Source organism: Thamnophis elegans, chromosome 9 (assembly GCF_009769535.1).
Source record: "Thamnophis elegans isolate rThaEle1 chromosome 9, rThaEle1.pri, whole genome shotgun sequence".
Classification (NCBI taxonomy): Eukaryota; Metazoa; Chordata; class Lepidosauria; order Squamata; family Colubridae; genus Thamnophis; species Thamnophis elegans.
The window spans coordinates 72,878,823-72,895,308 of NC_045549.1; the positions used below are offsets into that span (position 1 = coordinate 72,878,823).

The 16,486-nt window shown below is 44.8% G+C and overlaps 1 protein-coding gene across 3 annotated transcripts in view; it reads left to right on the forward strand.

The window, feature by feature from the left end:
- Positions 1-15,105, forward strand: part of TBC1D1 (TBC1 domain family member 1) — a 72,689-nt gene extending 57,584 nt beyond the window's left edge. For all 3 annotated transcript variants that reach the window (XM_032224642.1, XM_032224640.1, XM_032224641.1), the window contains 10 exons: positions 1,792-1,931; positions 2,761-2,946; positions 4,460-4,621; positions 4,929-5,087; positions 6,096-6,340; positions 8,727-8,886; positions 10,744-10,913; positions 12,087-12,257; positions 14,011-14,218; positions 14,349-15,105. In XM_032224642.1, the coding sequence (XP_032080533.1) occupies positions 1,792-1,931; positions 2,761-2,946; positions 4,460-4,621; positions 4,929-5,087; positions 6,096-6,340; positions 8,727-8,886; positions 10,744-10,913; positions 12,087-12,257; positions 14,011-14,214 (1,597 nt within the window). In that variant the 3' untranslated portion in view covers positions 14,215-14,218; positions 14,349-15,105. The remainder of the gene's footprint in view (positions 1-1,791; positions 1,932-2,760; positions 2,947-4,459; positions 4,622-4,928; positions 5,088-6,095; positions 6,341-8,726; positions 8,887-10,743; positions 10,914-12,086; positions 12,258-14,010; positions 14,219-14,348) is intronic.
- Positions 15,106-16,486: the final 1,381 nt, after the last annotated feature.

The following is a 16,486-nucleotide window of genomic DNA, read 5'->3' on the forward strand; positions in this document are numbered from 1 at the left end:
AGCGACTGCTTCCCTCCGCTGCGGCTCTTGTTAGGAGAGAGTCTCTTGTGCAATTTAGCAGCTCTGAAAGGACGCAAATGACTAGAAAGAAAAACTAGAAAGTCTAGTTGCCTGTTGAAAAAAAGGATCTTTGGGACATATATCTGATCATTTTTAGCATTTTCAAAATTCTGGTTATCCTCTACAAAGCTCTATACAGTATGGCATCTTGCCAAGCATGACTCTACTTTATTACCACTTTATTACCGGTTTGCTCGCGCACGCAATGTTCTGCTCATGCACCAGTGGTAGGATATGACTGGTACGCCCCGGTACGGGTGTACCAGTGCCTGCTGGGAGCACTAGTTACTGTTCCGGTATGGTGCTCCAGAGGACCCACCCACCTACCCATGCTCCTTACCTGTATTTGAGCTGTTCGGTGCTTCCACGCACGCCCATGGAGCGTACGGCACCTGTGCGACGCTCCACCGAGCAGCTGATGCGTTGCGGAGGCATCACGGAGCGTCACGAGCGGTAAGTATACATGCGCACGTTCATGTGATGGACACCCTGCCCCATTGCACCGTACCAGTTGCATCTGGATCTGGAACCCACCACTGGCATGCGCAGCAGTGTCCGGGAGGGTGGGTGGAGCCTCTCACCACCGCCACTATCGGTTTGGCCAAAGCAGGCCGAACCAGGAGCAACCCACCTCTGTCTACTTATCTAGTCATGAAGAAGGCATGGGAGGTCCATGGGGAAGAGACCAAGCACCAAGCCTTCTTAATAATGACTTCCACGCTTCGGAATACTCTGCTGCAAGAACTATGTCTGGTTTCAACTCTCTTCTTGCTTTAAAAAAAGCCCCAGATACTGTAGGAAAAGGAGTGGCAGAGCCTAGGGTGGAGTCAAAAGAGCAATCGGCCTAGAATCTCTAGTAGTCACAAAGGGCTTAGCCAAACCCGTCTTGAATTCATTAACTCTTAATTGACTAGACCACTGGTGTCAAACTTGCCGCATCAGGTTGCCGTCACATGACATATCACGATGCCATTTTCAGAGACTTATTTCTCAAAATATCCACGCGGCAGTGCACAAAGCCTTTGCACAAACACACATCTCTGCGTCACGGTTTCTATAAGCAGCAAGAGAGTTGGTAAAACATTATGGACTAGATTTGAAAAATAGGAGAATGAACCATATATTCTTTCCCTCAGCACGGGAAGTTGAGAGGGTTAAAATCCTTTTTTTAATCCAAATAAGAGATTATATTTTAATTGCTTCCGGATTTTGTGTTTGCCATGAGGAAAAAAAATATAGATGAAACTTTGATTCTCTCTTTGTAAATTAGACAGGCTTATTGTTATAGAAGTGGCTTTTACATATTGCTGTGTAAAAGCAAAAAAAGTTGTGGTTGTTATGTTGTTACCTTTGACCGTGTCAAACAGAATCAGAGGTTGGTGCCTTTTCCCTTTTTTCCCACTCCCATTACACTATACCCCTTCTTTTTCCCTTCCTCTCTTCTGACTTTTCCAAGGTTTTTTCCTTTCTATTTTATACTTTGATCAACTAATTAAAAAGTTTTAACTGCGAGCAGCAAGATAAGGTTATTTCTGAATATTTTTGACAATTCAAAACACCCTCCGTTGGGTTATTTCTGTCAAGGAGCTCATTGTTTAAAGAACTAAGCTGTGTAATTTTCTTTTTTCTACTTAAATTTGCCATTGAGACTCTTTTAGACGATCCGGGGGGAAAAAAACATGTCTTGCAACGGTAGCTAAAAGAAATAAATCCTGTGACTTCTGATTTTAGAGATAACCAATCCAAGTCGAGGGAAGCAGATATGGTCCCCGAGACCCCGGTGAAGGTTCGACGACATTCCTGGAGGCAGCAGATATTTTTAAGAGTGGCGACACCCCAAAAAGGATGTGACTCTCCCAGTTGGCATGAAGGTAAAATCCATCTGTAGTTAAAGGGAAGGTTTCATGAATGTGTTCTGACCGAGGCTTCCCAAGAGCCTGAAGCAAACTCCTTGTCCCGACAAAACCTTGTGTGTGTGTGTGTGTGTGTGTGTGTGTGTGTGTGTGTGTGTGCTGATAAATAAATAAAGGGAGACTAGTATAGATCTCATTCAAGCTATTTAGCTCTCATCAGCTAGCCATACCCTTACTGGGATTAGAACCTGTGCTGTATTGCATCTTAGGCAGATGTGTTAACCACTAAGCCACAAGGTTTTCCTCCTTTATCAGCTGAGCCAGGGAAATAGGTATGTATTTAGTGTCACAACCCCTGGTATGCCCAAATATGGGAGGAGGCATACTGCTTCCTTTCTCTGACTATCGGCTCATCGCAAGAGACACTAAACACACACACACACACACACACACACACATATGGAATGATCTCCCCGTGGAGATCCGGACCCTTACTACTCTTCCGGCCTTCCGCAAAGCGATTAAGACCTGGCTGTTCCGGCAGGCCTGGGGCTGTTGATTTATCCAGCCCCATTCTAAGCTATATGAATGTTGTGGAATTTTAATGTCTGTTCTTTTTAATTTTTATATGTTCCCCCTTCCTGCTTTATCTGTAAGCCGCCCTGAGTCTCTCAAGAGTGGGCGGCACACAAATCCTAATAAACTGCAAACTATATATATGAAATGGCTCCATGTGTCACCAGGGGCACACCTGCCATAGGTTCGCCATCACGGATCTTAGGAATGCAGACAAATCTTCAATTTTGTTTTAAAAATAGAATTTCTTCCCCTCTTTTTGTCGAATAAGATTATTCCGAACTGGCAGAATTGGTCCCTAGATCACCGTTACAGCCAGTTTGTGAAGACGGTCCTTTCGGAGCAGCCAAAGAAGACAGGAAAAAGACATCCAAAGAGTTGAGGGAACTTTGGCAAAAAGCTATCCTCCAGCAGATCCTCCTCCTTAGGATGGAAAAGGAAAACCAGAAACTGCAAGGTAAAATACCCAATCTCTCTGGAAAAATTCTATATTTTTGATATTTGTACCAAAGGCACGAAAGAGGTTGCTGAAAGATAGTGTGTTATGCATTGCGTGCTGTGCTTCATAATCCTCAGTACTTTACCCCTATATATATAAACGGAGTTTATTTTATCTTGATGGACGCTTCCTTTATTTGATAAATGACAGCTTTTAAGTCTTGTTCCTGGAAGGGCTGATAAGGAAACTCAGACTTTATCTCCTTTGAACCTACAACATTTCTGACAAACGGCAGCCCAGCCTCTTCTTGAAAGCCTCCAACGATGAAGCTGCCACAACTTCCAAAGGCACCTTCTGTTCCTTTGGTTGATTGTTGCCACTGTTCATCAGTGCGTTTAATAATGATTATAAAATGGTTGTACATCATGCCTGCTTTACTGAATTGTTGTATGCCACCCAGAGTTGCTTTATAAATTATATAGTGGCTGTATAAATTAGATGAGAGAGAGTGAGAGAGAGAGAGAGAGAGAGTGTGTGTGTGTGTGTGTGTGTGTGTGTGTGTGTGTGTGTGTGAGAGAGAGAGAGAGAGAGAGAGAGAGAGAGAGAGAGAGAGATGATAAGTAGATGGGTACGTAGATAGATATGATAGAGAGGCAGACAGACAGAGAAATAGACAGATGCTAGTTGGTTTCCATGTCATGGGTGGCTATATGAATTTGATAGATGGATGGATGGACGGACGGACGGATGGACGGACAGACAGAGAAGTAGACAGATGCTAGTTGGTTTCCATGTCATGGGTGGCTATATGAATTTTATAGATGATAGATAGATAGATAGATAGATAGATAGATAGATAGATAGATAGATAGATAGATGATAGATAGATAGATAGATAGATAGATGATAGATAGATAGATAGATAGATAGATGATAGATAGATAGATAGATAGATAGATAGATAGATAGATAGATAGATAGATAGATAGATAGATAGATGATGGACGGACGGAGAGAGAGAGAGTAGACAGATGATAGTTGGTTTCCATGCCATGGGTGGCTATATGAATTGGATGGATGGATGGATGGATGGATGGATGGATGGATGGATGGATGGATGGATAAGATAGATAATAAATATAGATAGAAGATGGATGGATGGATGGATGGATGGATGGATGGATGGACGGATGGATGGACAGACAGAGAAATAGACAGATGATAGTTGGTTTCCATGTCATGGGTGGCTATATGAATTGGATGGATGGATGGATGGATGGATGGATGGATGGATGGATGGATAACTAGATAGACAGACCGACAGAGAAGTAGACAGATGATAGTTGGTTTCCATGTAATGGGTGGCTATATAAACTTGATTGATACATGGATGGATGGATGGATGGATGGATGGATAACTAGATATATAGATGGATGGACGGACAAACAGACAGACATTTGCAGGAAATGTGTTGGTGGCCTTTCACCGGTGCGCCTGCCTTTAACCTATCTGCCTTTTTCTCTCTCCTAGCTTCTGAAAATGATCTGCTAAATAAGCGCCTGAAGCTTGATTACGAAGAAATCACCCCGTGTCTCAAAGAAGTGATGTCCGCCTGGGATAAAATGCTGAACCTGCCAGGAAGGTCAAAGATCAAGTTTGACATGGAAAAAATACACTCTGCTGTTGAGAAAGGTGAGGGTATCTAATTCCTGAGGCATGCAAATATATTGGCACCTTGGAAAGTGTATTGTTATCTTTTTAAACAGATGCAGTAACTGTTTATAAGAATACTAGCTGCTAACCCGGCGTTGCCCGGGTATTTATTTATCCCAATCCCCCTTACCAGAGGGATCCCCCTGGTGAAGAACTGTGAAGCCGTTACCATCGAAACTCCACTGTACTGTACTGTAGAAGCAGTTTAAGGCACAACAGGCTCTATCTTAACAGAACTTGAATCCATATTCTTTCTTTTTTTCCCCTCTTACGATCTTTTGAAAAGGAGTTCCTCGGCAGCAGAGGGGAGAGATATGGAAGTTTTTAGCAGAGCTGCACCAAGTCAAGCACCCATTTCCAAATAAGCATCCGCCAAAGGAAACGCCTTACAAAGAACTGTTAAAACAGCTGACTTCCCAGCAGCACGCAATTCTCATCGATTTAGGTAAGTCTGGTATTAAACTTGGTGCGTTTTGCCTTTGCATTAAAAAAAAGTGAAACCCCCTTGCCGAATCTCTCACTTTGCAGCCTAAACTATGGGTTCCATTACGGTCGTAGGTTGAGGACTCCCTGCCTTTCGCTTCCTTCTGTAACATTATAAACGATTTCCTGGGCTGGAAGATTTTCCTTCTGGAAAATTACCGAACCATTCCTGATTTGCTTAATGACTGAACGGTTCCCTGCAGGGATTGTTGTGGCCCACCAGTGGCCAGCAGAGCTGGCAGCAGATTCGGACAGTGAGGAGGTTGGGGAGGAAGATGGGCCAGTCCTGGAGTCTGGGGAAGGCTCTGATAAGGGCTCTGTGTCGGAGGCAGAGAGGGGGCCATAGCCGTATGCCAGTTATCAGCTGCCTTCAGAGTCAGACATCAGTGAGGCAGAAGAAGAGCTGGAGCCTGTTCCCAGGGTGCGCATGCACAGAGTTGCCAGACGAATGGAACAGCTAAGGAACAAGGGTCCACTTTGGAGTAAGGCCACAGGTGGACCGTGAATGGCCCCTCCCAGAGGAAATAGAAGAGGAGCGAAAGGGGAGTGGAGTTTGCAGGAGACAATTACGGTACTTCGCTTAATTGGTTAGTGACTCCTTGCCAAATTTTGCAGATATCGGCCTGGCAGCTGTCCAAGCCCGATAAAGTCTGTGACTGTAAATCCTCCTCTGAAAAACTTTGCCGACTGTGAATGAGCAGAATTCACAGGAAATTAACAAAAGGGGTTTTCATCGGGACAAGGTGTTTGCTTCAGGCTCCTGGGGAGCCTCAGCCAGAACAGGGATTCACTTAACAACTGTAGCAAGAAAGGTGGTTAACAGGAGCCAGATTCACTTAATGACTGTCCCGCTCAGCAACATAAACATTGGGCTGAATTGTGGATTTGTTTCTTTTTAAATATTTGGAAACTGTTTTGCACGATGGTACAGCTGGTTTGTTTCTAGGACCATCTCTCTTCTCTCTCGTAGGTCGTACTTTCCCGACCCATCCCTACTTCTCACCCCAGCTTGGAGCTGGCCAGCTCTCCCTTTATAATATCCTGAAGGCCTACTCCCTCCTGGATTCGGAAGTAGGCTATTGTCAAGGCCTGAGTTTTGTGGCCGGAGTGCTGTTACTACACGTGAGTGAAGAGGAAGCCTTCAAGATGCTGAAGTTCCTGATGTTTGATATGGGCCTTCGGAAGCGATACCTGCCGGACATGACGATTCTCCAGGTAAAGGACCTGCGTTATGTTTACTTAGTATTGCACCCAGCTACGTGAACCTTAGACGGGTAAGTCCTCGACGTACAACCGCAATGGAGCCCCCGAAAAGTCTGAGAAGCGAAGTCAGTGGGGAAGCCAGATTCGCAATTAACAACCGTGTGATTATGGTAACTTCTCAAACGCACCGTGTTCTGACTCAGCTCCCCGAACAAGACAAACCCTCTGATAGGAACTCAAAAGATTCCATTATCATGAATGCCGGCAGCCCCAGTGAAAAATGTCTCTCGCGGGCTAACAAGTCCATCCGTCCAGAACATGAATACTTGTCTGCCATACCTATTCATCTCCGCTCCCCCCCTGCCTTTTATCCCCAGAGCTAGAGTGGAGCCTCGCTACCAGCGGTGGCTCTTCCTTCCCGAGGACCGGCCCATAGATTTCCAATGCTCTCCTCTCCTCTGCCACACCTATTCATTTCTGCCCCCTGCCTTTTATCCCCAGAGCTAGAGTGGAGCCTCGCTACCAGCGGTGGCTCTTCCTTCCCAAGGACCGGCCCATAGATTTCCACTGCTCTCCTCTCCTCTGCGTTCTGTGCATCCGTGCTTCAGGCACTGGATCAAGCTGTTCCTGCTCTTTCTCATCAGCCACCTCCAGACCTGGAGGCTGTTGACTCTCCATCTGAGGGCTGACAGACAGCCCAGGCTCCGCTTTTTCCCCCCCCTCTCTCTCTCCCTCTCTCTGCCAGCTTCATTCCCTCTTCCCCCTTGGAGCTCCCGGGTTGCCCTGATGCTGACCCTGACTCCCATGTTGCCTCCTCCTCCTCCTCCTCCGATTTGGCTTCTGGAGGGGCCGGCGGCTGACAGGCCACATGAAAAGTTGTTCAAGGGGGCAAACTGACTTAACCAATGTTTCATTTAGCAGTATAAAAGTCGGGGTCATAACTCGAGGACTACCTGCATAGGTAGTTAGGCCTCGACTTACAACAGTGCATTTATTGACTGTTCAATGTTATAAAACGGCACTGGGAAAAGTGACTTGCGGCCCTTTTTCATCCGTGTGGATCCGTAGCATCTCCGTGGTCATGTGATCAAAGTGCCTGGGGACTGACTCGTATTTATGACCATTGCCCTGCCCCGGGGTCACGTGATCCAATTTTGCCACTTTCTGACAAGCAAAGTCAAGGAGGAAACCACAGATTCGATTAACAAATGTGTTACTCACTTAACAACTGCATTGATTCACTTAGCAAGCATGGCAAGCAAGGGGGCAAAACTCGCTTAGCAAACGTCTCGCTTAGCCACATACATTTTGGGCTCAATTTTGCTGGCAAGTTGAGGACTACCTGTGTACACACAACCCAGAGGTGGGTTTCTACCGGTTCGGCCCGGTTCAGCTGAACCCGTAGTGGTTTGCCGTCCTGAGTCGCCGGAACCGGCAGAGACCCAGTTTTGCTACACCTCAGAACCGGTTCCCCGGTTAGCGTGGCATGCTTTTCCCCCATTATTTTTAATGTTCTGTGCATGCACAGACCTATTTATGGGCAGCTGCGCACGGAACAAAATTGTGCGCACACCGAACCAGCAGTAATGCCGGAAGCAACCCACAACCGACACAACCCACACAATTATATATAAAAGCGATGGCCTCGTAAGCGGATGTCCGATTCAGCTGTCCACGCGATGTATCTGGACGTGGCATCATGCAGATCTTCTGGGGAAGCAGAGAATGCACATTGCCGTGGGCAACATTGTGCCTTGTGTTTAATAGTTTGCATATCAGCGGCCACAATCGCAACAAGGGGAGCTAGCTCAGGTTGACTTGGAAAGCGGTTGTCTACATCCAGGTAGTCCTCGACTTACCACCACATATCGAGGCCCAACATTTCTGCTGTTAAGTGAGTTTCGCCCCATTTTACAAACTCTTTCCTCTCGCCGTCGTTAAGGGAGTCACCGCAGTTGATACGTTAGCCCACCCAGTTGTGAAGCGAAGGTGGCTTCCCCGTGGACTTTGCTCGCCACAGGGTCGCAAAAGAGGATCACGTGAACCCCGGGACGCTTCAACCATCATAAATATGAGTCAGTTGCTCGTTAGAAGGTCGCAAAAGGAGAATCACATCACCCCTGGGACACCACAATGATCTTAAATAGTTCCCAAGCGTTCCAAATCCTGGTCGTGAAGATGCCACAAGAGGTCATAACTGTGAAGAATGGTCATAAGTCACATTTTTCAGTGATGTCACTTCAAATAGCCAGTAAATGAACTTTCTTAAGTTGAGGACTGCATCTCCCGACAGCATACATATTGCCCTCCATCTACCAACGACAATTGCTGTGTTAAAAAAATCCTAATTCTTGTTTCTTCTGTTTTCTTCTGTTTTTTTTTTTAATTTGCTTGGTAGATCCAGATGTATCAGCTCTCTCGACTCCTTCACGATTACCACAAAGATCTCTACGATCACTTCGAAGCCAATGAGATCGGCCCCAGCCTCTACGCTGCCCCGTGGCTCCTGACCCTGTTTGCATCTCAGTTTCCCCTGGGCTTCGTCGCTCGGGTGTTCGGTAAGTCGTCCTAATTGCCCAAGGGTTGAATAACTTCGGCCACCTTGTGAGAAAGGACGGTCCCTCCTGTTGGAAAAGAGGGAAGGCCAAAGAGGGAGGGGGCGGTAATTTATTTAGCGTATCATGAGAACGTTGCAGAAGATCAGTAAACATACTGCCAACTCCCCGTGTTGACATTCCATGCATTCCGTCGGCGGAGCTGGATCTCAGATTACAGTAGCTGGTTTGTGATGGGTGTATTTATTGGGCAATGTGATTTGGGACACAGAGTGAGGGGAGGAAAGGAACAGGGGCAAAGTTCAGAAGCAGATAGACAAAGCAAAAGAAATGTCTACCAATAAATCTTGCCTAATGAAGCTGTTAATAAATCACTCGTTTCTGTATTGAAACATCGGTTCTTATTAAGTGTTAGTTACGGCACCGTTGGGAAACTTTACACCTTACAACAGTTCATTTAGTAACCGTTCAAAAGTTACAACAGCACTGAGAAAATGTCGTGGCCTGTCGGCCGCCACCCCCCCCACTCCAGCAGCTGAATCAGAGAAGGAGGAAGAGGCTCGTGAGTCAGGGTCCGCATTGAAGCAAACTGGGAGCTCCGAGGGGGAAGAGGGAATGGAGCTGGCAGAGAGAGGTGGGGGAGCAGAGCCTGGGCTGTTCGCCAACCCTCAGATGGCGAGTCAACAGCCCTAAGGCTGGGTCCAGTGCCTGATGCGCAGATGCGCCGAAAGCAGAGGAAAGGAGAGCTGTGGAAATCTATGGGCCGGTCCTTGGGACGGAAGAAACAGCACTGCTAGCGAAGACCCACCCTAGCTCTGGAGATCAATATGGTTTCCCTGTTGATTTTGCTTATCAGGTCGTAAAAGGGGGATCACATGATGATCCCCAGGACACTGCAACCATCATAACTGTGAGTCAGTTGCCAAGCATCTGAATTTTGACCACGTGACCATCAGGATGCTACAATGGTTGTGTGAAAAATGGCCATACGTGCGTCACTTTTTTCAGTGCCGTCTTAACTTTGAATGGTCACTAAATGAACTGCTGCAAATCGAGGACTATTCACACAATTGTTTATAAAGACAACGGCCTCGTAACTGGGTGTCCGATTCAGATATCCACGCAATCGCCTCTAGAGTTGGTTCGTGCAGATCGTCTAGGGGAGGGGTCGGCAACCTTAAACACTCAAAAGAGCCACAAAGGTCCTAACTGGAAGCCCCCAGTTCCATTCTGGAGCTTACCAGAAGTCCGGTTCCTCCACCATAGACACCTCCTAGCGCAACATCCTTTACCTGTCCTACCTGTCCTAACTGAAAGTCCTATCAATTGTGGAGCTGACATGCAACAGGGAGCCACAGCAGAGGGATGAAAGAGCCATATGCAGCCCCAGAGCCGCGGGTTGCTGACTCCTGGTCTAGGAAACCAGAGAAAACACCTTGTCAGTCTCCACCCTCCATTTTGTCTCCAGTGTCTTTTTCCCAGCTTGGCACTGAACCAGATGGATATTTCTTCCAACACAGCCCTAACTAAAGAGGAGTGGTGCGGTGGCCTAGAGGTGCAGCTCTCACCTCATAATCAGGAGGCTGCAAGATCGATCCTGGGTAGATATTTCTCTCTCTGGGTACACGGAGAATATATTTGCCGAACAAAACTCCGCCTCGGCAACAGGAAGGGCATCGGGCCAGGAAACATTGTGCTAGCTTCATTCAGTTGCCCAGACCACTCCGCAAGGGATTATGGGGTCATTAAATGATTATGATTATTATAGCCGTAAGTAAATAAATGAACAGAAACTTCAAGTAAACCAATAGAATCATTATCTTCAAACGCTCTTCCTAACGTTTCTCCTGTCTCCTCCAGACTTGATGTATCTCCAAGGACCAGACGTTATATTAAAGGTGGCTCTGAGTCTTTTGGGAAGCCATAAGCCTTTGATTCTCCAGCATGAAAATCTGGAAACAATTGTCGACTTCATTAAAAGTATTCTTCCCAATCTAGGCCTGGTACAGATGGAAAAAACCATTAACCAGGTACGAAACGGCGTACGATTGCCAGGGGAAAGTAGAAGCTGCAAAGTGTAGAACGACTTCCTCATATAATTCAGACCAGTTATTTTTCCTAGCCAAACTGCAGCTTATTTGGGGAGTTAAGACGTTGGAATTTCCTTCTACAGAAGTAACATATTTCTAAACAATAGCCAGACCTGTTTTCAGATGTTTTGGGTAATGGGGGAGGCTATATGTTCCCTACCGCATCTTCCTGTTTTGTTTGGCATGGAGGAAACTTTGGATACTTGGACAACATCCTACCTTCCGCGGAGATTAGCGTGAATATCCTAAGAAAAATAATGCCATGTTCTTGATCTGAACGAGGCTTCCCAAGAGCATAAAGCAAACTCCTGGTCCCGACAAAAAACCCTTTTACTGTGATTTTTGCTCATTCACATCCAGCAAAATCTTTCAAGGGAGGATTTACAGTCACAGACCTTATCTGGCTTGGAGAGCTGCCAGGCCGATATCTGCAAAACTTGGCAAGGAGTCTCGGAGAGTCACGAACCAATTAAGCGAACTAATGGTCTCCTGCAAACTCCCTTTTGCTCATCTTTTATTTCCCCTGGGAGGGGCCATTCATTGTCTGGCCTTACTCACAAGTCGACCCCTGTTCTTTAGCTGTTCCCTTTGTCTGGCAACTCTGTGCATGCGCACACTGGGAACAGGCTCCAGCTGTTCAACTGCTTCACTGATGTCTGACTCTGAAGGCATCTGATAACTGTCAAACGGCTCTGTCCCCCTCTCTGCCTCTGACGCAGAGCCCTCATCAGAGCCTCCCCCTGACTCCAGGACTGGCCCAGGTTCCATTTTCCCCCCCCAAAGCCTCAAAAACAGGCCAAGAAAAGCTTCAAAAACAGGCCAAAAAAAAGGCCTCAAAAATGGGCTGAAAAAAGCCTCAAAAATGAGTAGAAAAAAAGCTGGGGAAGGGACAAAAAAAGCCCCCCCCCCCAAAAAAAAGGGCCGGAAACAAGGCGCGCAGAGGCCAAAATCCTTTTGTTGTTGTTTTCCTCTTCTAAATTTGGGTGCGTCTTATATCAGCTGCGTCTTATAATCTGAAAAATATGGTAAGATGGTCTGATACTCTCTATGATACGCTGAGACAAATTTGATTTTCCTGTGTGGTGTTTATTTTTTCCCCAAATCCCACGGCAGGTATTTGAGATGGATATTTCCAAACAGCTCCAAGCTTATGAAGTTGAATACTATGTCCTTCAGGATGAATTAACTGATTCTTCTCTGAATGACAATCAAAGGATGGATAAACTCGAGAAGGCCAACAGTAACTTACGGAAGCAAAACTTCGATCTCCTGGAGGAGCTGCAGGTACGGGCTGCACTTCACTCGTAACGCGTTAAAACAAGATATTAAGCGAGTCAAGACAGAAGTCGTATTTATTTCTGCTGGATGCAATCGACAAGGAATACGTTTCCCTTCCTCAAAAAATTAATTTGCGCAATTTTTTTCCCTATAAACCAATTGGGATAGCCATAAGATTTGACGCACACAAATTCAAAATGATATCCCTGATTTAAGGTTTAAGAATTTTATACACTTGGAGCCACTGAGTCGTGCGGTGGCCTAGAGGTGGAACTCTCGCCTCACAACCAGGAGGCTGTGAGTTCGATCCTAGCTAGCGGCAGATATTTATCTCTCTGGGCACAATGAGAAACTATCTGCTGCGAACTCCGCATTGGGGATAGGAAGGGCATCTGGCCAGTAAACCCTCAGCTCCATTCAGTTGCCTAGACCTCCACCCTGATGCAAGGGATTACAGGGTTATTAAAAAAACAAAAAAAAAGTACACTTCGAGCCACCAGTATATAGACAGAGCAAATCCCACTCCCTTCTAGCACTGATGACGGCACTTAGTTGGGTAATGAAACATCTGCAAGAAAAGAACCGAGTTCAAAGAGTACCAAGGACGATTACTATTAAGATCCTTTCTGTTATTCTTGATTTTAATATTATTATCAAATTTATTGACATCCATCTTACCATTTAAGACGTGGTGGAGGGTTATTATTTCATTGTTTTAATTTTTATTCTTTTATATTGTGCCATAGTGTTGTAGGAGACGATATAAATTTTCTTTCTTCCATTAAACAGTGTGTCATTGGGTACATGTTTTGTGCAAATATTTTATACAATAATGACAACAAATTACAGCCATATTTATTATTTTATCTCTTCTTAACGTAATACTAATATACACCATATATATCATAACTAATACTATAACAATCCTCTTCTTAACTTCTTTAACTCCGTTAAAACATTTTCTCTATTTCGCTCTCCTGCTTTTTTCCACTTTTCATATTTATTCTCTAACCTTATAGTAAAGAAAAGGTATATTTGATAATTCATGTAATAACTGTAGCTAGGATTGGCATTTGCACAAAAGTTTGAAGAATGAAGATACCCCTATGGACGAGAACGCGAAAGTATCAGAATTTGCAGAAATGAATAGGTTAGCGCTTGAAACTAAAGAGAAGGAACAGTCTGATTATTACAATATATGGGAATTGTTTTATCAATGGTTAGAGCTATGATGGCGAACCTATGGCACGCCTACCCAAAGTGGCACGCACAGCCATGTCGTCTGCCACATGCAGCATTACCCTTTCCGGGTTTCTGGCATGCATGCACACGTGACGATCAGCTGGCCTTTGCATATGCAGCTGTGCCAGAAACTAGAAGAGCTAGCCTTCCATTATCCGGCATGAGCATGCGCCCCGGCCAGCTGATCGGCACATGCGCATGCATAGCAGTAACTGGAAGACGTGCTGATATATACACACACAAACGTTGGAAACTGTAAGTTCATTTTCCGGCACGCACATGCTCCCTGGGCAGCTCCTCTTCCTGGTCGGCCCAGACAAGCGCATGTGCGAGAAGTTCACACATGCACGAAGTGCTCCCTTTTCAGCACTCACTCGCGTGCATGCCCCCTTTGTGGCACTCCCTGCCGGAAAGGTTTGCCATCCAACTGGGTTAGAGAATAAATGGGAGGCGATATAAATTTTCTAAAGAAACAAATGAATCAAAAATATCCTTCTTTCCTGTTGACTCTTTCAAGGTGGCTAATGGGAAGATCCAAAACCTGGAAGCCATGATTGAAGTCCTGCTTAACAACGAAGGCAAACTGAAGCAGACCATCGTCACTCTGGAACGGGAAGGGAAAGTGAGGATCGAAACTCTCACGGAACTCCACACGCAGCCCGCCAACTCCGGTGGGAAAACTCTTCCCTCCGAGCCGGGACGCACAAATGCCGCTAACTGAGAATGTAAGACTCAGCGTAGGAGGAGGGGGGAAAAGGGAGCTCCATTTTTTCTCGAGCAACTCCTAAAATTTTACGTATCATCCAGGACTTACCTTTTCTCCGTCTTCCCTTTTTCTCAATCCTTGTTGCACAGAAGGGGAAAGTGTGACAGCGCTTACTCAACGTGTTAGGCCACGCTCGTCTACGTCCCAGAGTCTTTCACGGAGTACACATACGGAGGAGTAGAACAACTCACAGGACCGCCTTCCAGCTTTGCTCTGGTTTGACACACATTTCCACCTGGTTGTAAACCTCCGGAGTTCTTTCCCTTACAATAACCCGCTTTTCGTTCGAAGTGTTTCACCGTAGTTCGCACCCAAAGCGTTTGGGGGAAATTCCGGGCTGGACCTCACGGGCTGCAAAACATCTCAAGGAATTTCAGTTTTAGAAACACGCCGGAGTGATTTTCTTTCCTATTTGAAGGGGCTACGCGGTACTCATTTATGACCGAATTTCTTTCTCCAAAGCGAAAAAGCGTGTTCTACTCACAGGGTGTTTTTAAAACTTCACCGACATCGTGAACCCCAAAGAAGCCGAACGCCAACCTTTAATTTGGGGGATTACTCTTGATTGGTGCCAATGTGATAAATATGGATATTTGTTACTTTTAATCAAATGCTTTGAGATCAGGGTTCAAGGCGATATCGTTCCCTTCTCTCTGCATTGGCAGAGTCTGAAGCTTTCATATCTTTATAGTTTATGCCTTAAAATGTTGTTTTATTTATTTTTTTGATTCATTGTGCCACACGCCTTTGTTTTCTGAATGCAAAGCTAGTCATTTCCCATTTTAATCCCAGTAGCTCAGTCCAGATATCAAGCAATTGTAGTTGAACAACATTTCAAACATCACCCGTTAAAAATTCCGGAGCCACCAACAAATAAATGAAAGATATTCCTATACGTTGGGGCACTTAGAAGCTTATTATACTGAACAAGATTATGGTTTTAAAACAGTTTTATTTTTTTAAATAGGTAGTTTTATTGTTTGTCATGAGGAGCGCAGGCATTGTTGTCCACTTCAGGGTATTTGGCAAATATACTAGGATTCATCACTGTGCCATCACAATTTTAATCAGAGTATTGGTTACGATCACATTTGTGATTCTATAATTTGCACGTTGGTGATTTTAAAAGTTTTAACCTAGTTAAGCAATGATGATGAGACTCACCGAGTGGTTTGCCACGGATTGAAGTAAATCTGCACTTCGAGGCGTATCTGCACTACAAATGTAACTTGATTTAATAATTGTTTCATCCTGGGAAGCGAAAAACAATTCCATTTTTAGGAGGGCATAATGGTCTCTGAAAGATAATTTTAAATATCCTTGTCAAATTAATTCATTTGACCCTTGAAAGAAAAGCATAACAATCCAGAACCTTTCTACCCCACCCCCCCACGTGATATAGTGTGGTTATTTTTTAAATAAGAATTGACTGCATTAAATAAGCAATGTTCTCTTTTTTTTAAAAAAAGTTACACTGGCTCCTTGGAAAATAACGGTTGAAATTCAGCATGTGTTTTTTGCATTGATAAATATTGGAAATGACAATCTCATTGACTTTGCTGTTGTTTTGTTGATTTTAAGGCATCATCACCCACATGTTTATATCGTTGTTATAATTATTTCATATTGTCAGCATCAGACACTTTCTGCCGTATCTATATACGCTTTTAGTATGCCCAACAGCATTGGAATTTGGACTGACATGACCCCCACCTGTAAGTTTTTTTTAACACTTAAAAAAAAGCAATAAACGTCAAATTCATGTGAGATGCTCCAAAAATCCAGAAAAGTCTCATCTCTTCTCTCCTCTTCACTTTCCTTTCTTTCCATCACCTTCCCTTCCCTGTTTCTTAAACATAAATTTAACATTCCAAAGGTTTCTAGATTATAGATTGTCCTTTCTAGTTTATGGATTTATGTAGCTTCTTACATACAACCTTTTCTTCTGGGTTTCTTAAACAGATTTGTGGTCGTAAGTCGAGGACCAGGGCCCTGTACTTGCCGCAAAGTTAAAAATGCAGTAGATATGCATTCAGTTTTGGTCGCCACGATGTAAAAAAGATGTTGAGACTCAAGAAAGAGTGCAGAGAATGGCAACCAAGATGATTAGGGGAGTGGAGGCTAAAACATATGAAGAACGGTTGCAAGAACTGAGTATGTTTAGTTTAATGAAAAGAAGGACTATAAGAGACATGATAGCAGTCTTCCAATATCTCAGGGGCTGCCA